The sequence below is a fragment of the Nycticebus coucang genome, chromosome 14 (genome assembly GCF_027406575.1).
Source record: "Nycticebus coucang isolate mNycCou1 chromosome 14, mNycCou1.pri, whole genome shotgun sequence".
Lineage (NCBI taxonomy): Eukaryota > Metazoa > Chordata > Mammalia > Primates > Lorisidae > Nycticebus > Nycticebus coucang.
This window is the reverse complement of record NC_069793.1, coordinates 10,621,104-10,628,194: the sequence shown is the minus strand read 5'-3', so window position 1 is coordinate 10,628,194 and position 7,091 is coordinate 10,621,104. Positions and strand designations below refer to the sequence as shown.

Sequence of the window (7,091 nt, the reverse complement as noted above, 5' to 3'; positions counted from 1 at the left end):
TTTTTTTCCCCCAGTAACATGAAGAAAATAAATCTTTATTTTCTAGGCTGTATTGCCATGATATTTTATAATTAGGACATTAAACTATATACAAATATCTGTGGATAAGATCTGTTTTTCACTTGGGCGGCGCCTATGGCTCAAGGAGTAAGGAGTAGGGCGCCGGTCTCATATGCCGGAGGTGGCAGGTTCAAACCTAGCCCCGGCAAAAAAAAAAAGATGTTTTTCACAACAGACAGGATAAAATACATAGTTATAAGTTTGGCAGGTGTAGCTCAAGCAGCTAGGGCACCGGCCACATACACCAAAGCTGGCGGGTTCAAATCCAGCCTGGGCCTGCCAAACAAAGACAACTACAACCAAAAAACAGCTGGGTGTTGTGGCGGGCACCTATAGTCCCAGCTACTTGGGAGACTGACACAAGACAGTCGCTTAAGCCCAAGAGTTTGAGGTTGCTGTGAACTGTGATGCCATAGCACTCTACTCAGGGCGAAAGCTTGAGACTGTCTCGAAGAAAAAAAAAAAAAAAAAATATATATATATATATATATATATACACACATATATATATAGTGTGATACCTGTTTCTCCCTGCTTTATTGGCATTCCTGTCCTATGTGCCAAGGAGAGAAGAGCTAGTAGGAAAATCTCTCCTAGTGTGTCTTGTATGGCCCAGGCTGGGCCAGACCCTTCTCAAGTTCCTGGAGCTCTTACTGTCCCCCATGCCATATCAATACCCCAAACTCTCATTTATTTGCTATTTCCACTGTCAGTAACCACCTGTGTGACCTTAGGTGATTAATCTTAACTTTCCAAGCACCCGTCAATGCCACAGCACCACAGGACATCAACCATCCCCACTAATCTGCCACCACCTGGCTTATTGTTTTCGGTCTTTCAGTTCTTTATCTTTAAAAACCTCAGTTCATACTTAGAACATGTAGGCAAAAATTTCAATTTGTGGGCGGCGCCTGTGGCTCAGTCGGTAAGGCGCCGGCCCCATATACTGAGGGTGGCGGGTTCAAACCTGGCCCCGGCTGAACTGCAGCCAAAAAATAGCTGGGTGTTGTGGCGGGCGCCTGTAGTCCCAGCTACTCAGGAGGCTGAGGCAAGAGAATCGCTTAAGCCCAGGAGTTGGAGGTTGCTGTGAGCTGTGTGATGCCACGGCACTCTACCGAGGGCCATAAAGTGAGACCCTGTCTCTACAAAAAAAAAAAAAAAAAAAACATTTCAATTTGTGAATATAGTATCTGTTGTTGAAACAATCAACAAAAGCTCTTTCTACTCTGTTATAAGCAGAGGTAACAAGGTAATAAAGCCAGACACTCAAAAAGACAAAAGGGCAATGCCTGTGGGTTAGTGGGTAGAACACCAGCCCCGTATACAGAGGGTGGAGGGTTAGAACCTGGCCCCGGCCAAACTGTAACAAAAAGTAGCCAGGCATTGTGGTGGGCACCTGTAGTCTCAGCTGTTTGGGAGGCTGTGGCAAGAGAATTGTCTAAGCCCAGGAGTTGGAGGTTGCTGCGACCCCACGCCACTCTACCCAGAGCGATAAAGTGAGACTCTGTCTCAAAACAAAAAAAAAGTCTCTAATTCTTGGTTAACCATCTTGAACAATGTTTTAAACCAGTATAGCACAAATGGTGTTTGGAGTCACAAGTCAGATTCAAATCCCCTTAAGTAAGCTCCATGATATTGAAAAAGTTAACTTTAATTTTTATGCCTAATCATAGCCAAAAGTCCAAGAAGCAATAATTACTGATTATTGTCTCAAGTTTCCTTGCCTATGGAAAAAAAAGGGAGGGACACTAATACCTTATAAAGTTGTTGAAAGTTAAATGCGTATCTGAAGCAGCCAATATATCCCAGAACACAGGAGCTCAACTACAATAAACCATAATTGTTTGAGATTCCCTAATTTGTATCCTTTTCCTAAATAAAAGCCTTTTCCATAGGCTATATTGGCCTATGCCTGTATCACTTTTCCTCATAAGCAATCTGACCCTTACTCCTACCTCCCAAATACAGTTGTCAGATTCCTACAAGAACTGAAGGAGAGGCACAAGGCATGCAGGTTTTTAGAAGAAATCAGCCAACACCAGTTCAAAGAAATATGTTCATTGCTAGTTTTATATTCCAGAATGCAAAGGGAGAAGCAATTACGCCTCAGAAAAATTCCCAGTGCCCTTGGAAAGTTAATTGGTATGCTCTGCAGTATAAAGTCCTGCTTATCTTGGCTGAGCAAAGAAAAGGGTAGGAACCTTCAACCAGGACAGAACCTTCACTCTGTTAACCAGAAAGATTGACGCAATGCCTCCAACCTTCTGTGCTGCCATTTAAGTCTTAGAAGAGCAGGCCTAGCATCAATCAGCTCATGCTCTCCTAGAAGTTAGTTTTTGGGTCCAAGTACAAAATCTTTGGGTGGCCCTCCACCACTGCTGCTCTGTCTGTCTGCTGTTGGGGAGCCAGGGAGGGGCTGCATCCCTAGAAGGGGGCCAGCCTCGGGATCTGGCTTGCTGCGTTTGGCCAGGTCTTCGTTGTGAGCCTTGCGGATATGGCGGTAGAGGTCCCCTGATTGTGTGTAGCTGCGCAGGCAGTAACGGCACTCGTAGGGTCGCTCACGTGTGTGCACTGTGGCATGTCGCCGTAGTGTGTAAGAGCATGAGAAGGTCTTCCCACATGTCTTGCAGGTGGGAACATCTTCAGTAAAGACCCCAAAGCTTCCTGGGGCTGCTTCATACTCAGAAGGCAGGTAAAGTGGCTCATGCAGGGCTGGGGGTGCAGGCAGAGGTGAGGTCACCAGTCCTCGATGATACTGCCCTGGACCTGGCAGCAGATGATAGGGTAGATGAGGCTCTGGAGGCAGGAAGTGGTCACTTGGCCCCACCTCCTCTAGTCCTGCTGCCCCTGGCTCCTCAAAAGCCTCTGGCTGGGTGGGTTGTCCCCCATACATTGCTCTTCCAGGTGGGAAGACTTCCTCAGGACCTTGAGGCTGTTCCTCTGACACATCAGTCTCTTCATCAGAGATCACAATAGCTTCTACTTTCACCTGGACCAGCTCAGCTTCAGCTGTGACTGGAGCCTGAGATGGAACTGGGACTGAGACTGGGGCTGGGGCTGGAGCTGGAGCAGGAGCTGAAGCTGGGGGATAGAAGCCTTGCAGTGGTCCTCCAGCATCCCTTGGTTCCATCACCCTCAGACCCTCAGGACCCACATCAAGAGGAGTCAGGGGCTCCAATGAAACTGCTGGGAGACCAGAAGAAAAGTAGTTTGCAGGAATGGTCTCTGTGGAGCTACTGGGGCTGGCAAGAGAGACATCAGCCACTGATGGGAGAGGTGCCCGTAGATGTGGTGAATCAACCTCCATGCCAGGCTGAGTAGTGTCAGCACCACCAGACACTGGTGGCTCATCTGGAGGACGGACAGTAGGTGAGGGAGCAGCCAGGCCTTTCCATTCCCCTTTGCTCCAATGACCTGATGTCTCAACAGATGCCAGTGAAGGCTGAGGGCCACGAGAAGTGTTGGACAAAAACTCCAAACTAGGAGCCTGTGAACTGGTTTCCTCCTCCTTCTTGGTACTGTCAGCCTCTGCCAGGGCCCGGGCTTGCAGCCGCCGCTTACACACCTTAACGATATCATTCATGTGCAAGTAGCTGGCAGCTGCCAGCACATCCTCCACAGGAGTATCCCCCCTAAGGGCCAGCTGGCCAGCATACATAAAGTCCAGAAGTAGCCCAAAGGCTGGGGCCGTGACAATCTCATTGTGAATACACACCAGATCCCTCTTGTCCAATTCCCGCTCCTTGTAGAAAAGCTGGAAGAATGGACTGCAGGAGGCCAGCACAGCCCGATGGGCCAAGAATTGTGTACTACCCACCATCACGGTGCAGTCACAAAGGAAACCCTGGGACCGCTGCTCCCGGAGGCTCTGCAGCAGCTGCTGACTGTGTTCTGGGAACTCCATAGCACCCTACGAAGGGAAGGGGGCCCAGAAAAGATCGCCACTAGTGGCTCCCTGGGAAAAGAGGACAGTGGGTTAGGGTAGGTAACCTCCCCAGCAACCTTACCTTCAACACTTAACTATTGCTTGCCACCCCAAGACAATCGCCTAATTTACTGCCCTTTTTTCCTCTAGGTTACACCCAAAGATCTCCTATTAGCCCCGCCCCCATCCTAACCTTAGCGGCCGGCCCCGCCCCCGTCTAAAATGCCCTGCCCCCGGAAGTCCCACCCCCGCATCAGCCTCCGCTTCCTTGATGCCCTCCTGGTATCTTCCAGAGGCTCCTCCAACTAGAAATCGCTTTAGTTTCCAGACCTTCCGGGGCGATGCCTCTATGCCCCACTCCGTGAACTCCCTCAGCCTCTCCCTCTCGCATTCCAGAGGCTAAAGACTCCCACGGTGGTAACTAGAAGAGAAAGCCGATCCTTCACCCACCACCCAGCAGCCACCAGGCGAACTCCGCCCTTCCCCACCTTCCCAGTTTTAATTGGCTCAAACTCGCCTTCCCGTGTCATGGATTGGTCCGCTGGTCACTAACCATCCGCGCTCTCCAAATGGGTGCTCTGGGAAGTCGCTCATGTAGTTAGGCACCGCATTGGCTGGCACTTCTATCCTAAACTTTTCCTACTCGTCCCGCCTTCTCAGCCTCTGAGCCTTCTGGATTGGCGGAGATCCTCCTACCTGAGGCCGCGTGTGAGTCTGGGGGCAGGGACCGCGGTGTTCTCTCTGCGGGGAGCAAAGTGGCCCAGGGCGCAGTGTTCTGCGGAAGCTGAGAGCACGTCACTCCCCATAGAAGGGTGACTGGGAAAAGGAGAACCAACATGTTGGTGTGGTACCCTGGAGGCCCCGGTCCTAGAAGATTCCGACATGACCGTGGCAGTAGCTGCGAGTTTAAACTGCCGTTAAAGGTCCCTTCCTCTATCAAAATGCCACTATACCCTGCTGCTTCATTCTTCTAACCTAATGGTTATGGGGCTCCTGGCTCAGTATTGATGGCATCCGAGAACTACCAATTTGCGAAAGTAGCGTCGTAGTCTTCTTAGTCTGAACCCTACAGTCAATTTAGAGTGAAGAAGTTAAAGTGTGGACCCAGCGTCTGGGTAGGTGCTGGTAGGACAAGTGGGAGTGGTATCAGAACGGGATATCAACTTGGCTACTCCAGAAGAAATGTGAGTTCCTAGGCATCCAGAGGAAAGTGCTACAAGTTGAGAGTCAGTGATTCCTGCCCCTTGTCCGACCCAATGTGTCTACACTGTTGGTTACCCGAAGAATAACTCAGTACTCTGTTATTCACCCCTTCACCCACCTCGTTAAGCATCTCTACTTTGTTCAACAGTCAAACCCTCGGATCAGGCCTAACCAGAATTAGGGAGAGTTCTTCTACACAATATCCTTCTGTTATATACCTGCAGCAGTGTTGGCCTTAACTCAAGATCACATCAAGATGCTGTGTCCATTCCTAGGAGCCATACGATATTTACTGTACAGGTATTAAAGCTAAAAAGGTTTAGCCAGGCTTGGTGGCTCACGCCTGTAATCTTTTTTTTTTTTTTTTTGTAGAGACAGAGTCTCACTTTATCACCCTTGGTAGAGTGCCATGGCGTCACACAGCTCACAGCAACCTCCAACTCCTAGGCTTAGGCATTCTCTTGCCTCAGCCTCCCAAGTAGCTGGGATTATAGGCGCCCGCCACAACACCCGGCTATTTTTTTTTTTGTTACAGTTTGGCCGGGGCCGGGTTTGAACCCACCACCCTCAGAATGTGGGGCCGGCGCCCTACCCGCTGAGCGACAGGCGCCGCCCTCACGCCTGTAATCTTAGCACTTTTTTTTTTTTTTTGTAGAGACAGAGTCTCACTGTACCGCCCTCCGGTAGAGTGCCGTGGCGTCACACGGCTCACAGCAACCTCTAACTCTTGGGCTTACGCGATTCTCTTGCCTCAGCCTCCCGAGCAGCTGGGACTACAGGCGCCTGCCACAACGCCCGGCTATTTTTTTGTTGCAGTTTGGCCGGGGCTGGGTTTGAACCCGCCACCCTCGGTATATGGGGCCGGCGCCCTACTCACTGAGCCACAGGCGCCGCCCAATCTTAGCACTCTTGAGGGAGGCTGAGGCAGTGGATTGCCTGAGTTCACGAGTTCTAGATCAGCCTAAGCCAGAGCGAGACCCACTTCTCTAAAAATAGCCGGGCATTGTGGCAGACGCCTGTGCTCCCAGCTACTCCGGAGGCTGAGGCAAGAGAGTCGCTTGAGCCCAGGAGTTTGAGGTTGCTGTGAGCTATGGCGCCGTAGCACTCTACTGAGGGCAACAAAGTGAGACTCTGTTTCAGAATTAAAAACAAACAAACAAAAAAAAAAAAACTAAGAAAGGTTTAAGTTAAAAACATTTTACTTATTTGTTTTTTGGGTTTTTTTAGACACAGAGTCTCAAGCTGTCCCCTGGGTAGAGTGCTGAGGTCACAGCTCACAGCAACCTCCAAACTCCTGGGCTCAAGCGATTGTCTTGCTAAAGCCTCCCAAGTAGCTGGGACTACAGGTGCCCGCCACAACGCCCAGCTATTTTTTGGTTGTAGTTGTCATTGTTATTTGGCAGGCGCAGGCTGGATTCGAACCCACCAGCTCCTGTGTATGTGGCTGGTGTCCTAGCCGCTTGAGCTACAGGTGTGGAGCCTACTTATTTGTTATAAAATGAAAATGATAAACACATTGGGTGGCGCCTGTGGCTCAGTTGGTAGGGCGCTGGCCCCATATACCGAGGGTGGCGGTTTCAAACCCTGCCCCGGCTGAACTGCAACCAAAAAATAGCTGGGCATTGTGGCGGGCGCCTGTAGTCCCAGCTACTTGGGAGGCTGAGGCAAGAGAATCGCTTAAGCCCAGGAGTTGGAGGTTGCTGTGAGCTGTGTGATGCCATGGCACTCTACCGACGGCCATAAAGTGAGACTCTGTCTCTACAAAAAAAAAAAAAAGATAAACACATTACATGCCAACATAACATTTTGATTTTTTGTGAAAAATAGCTATATTTACCAAGCAATATGCAGTGACAATAATAGCATTTTTTACATTTTTGTAAAAAATGTAAATAGCAATAAT

General features: G+C 49.7%; 1 protein-coding gene across 1 annotated transcript; it reads right to left on the bottom strand.

Moving 5' to 3' along the window:
* Positions 1–1,290: 1,290 nt before the first annotated feature.
* ZBTB3 (zinc finger and BTB domain containing 3) lies at positions 1,291–5,502 on the bottom strand. Its single transcript, XM_053562282.1, has 2 exons — positions 4,316–5,502; positions 1,291–4,015 (listed from the first exon to the last, which is right to left on the bottom strand). The coding sequence occupies exon 2, from the start codon at positions 3,962–3,964 to the stop codon at positions 2,390–2,392; it is 1,575 nt and encodes a 524-aa protein (XP_053418257.1). The 5' UTR covers positions 3,965–4,015; positions 4,316–5,502; the 3' UTR covers positions 1,291–2,389.
* Positions 5,503–7,091: the final 1,589 nt, after the last annotated feature.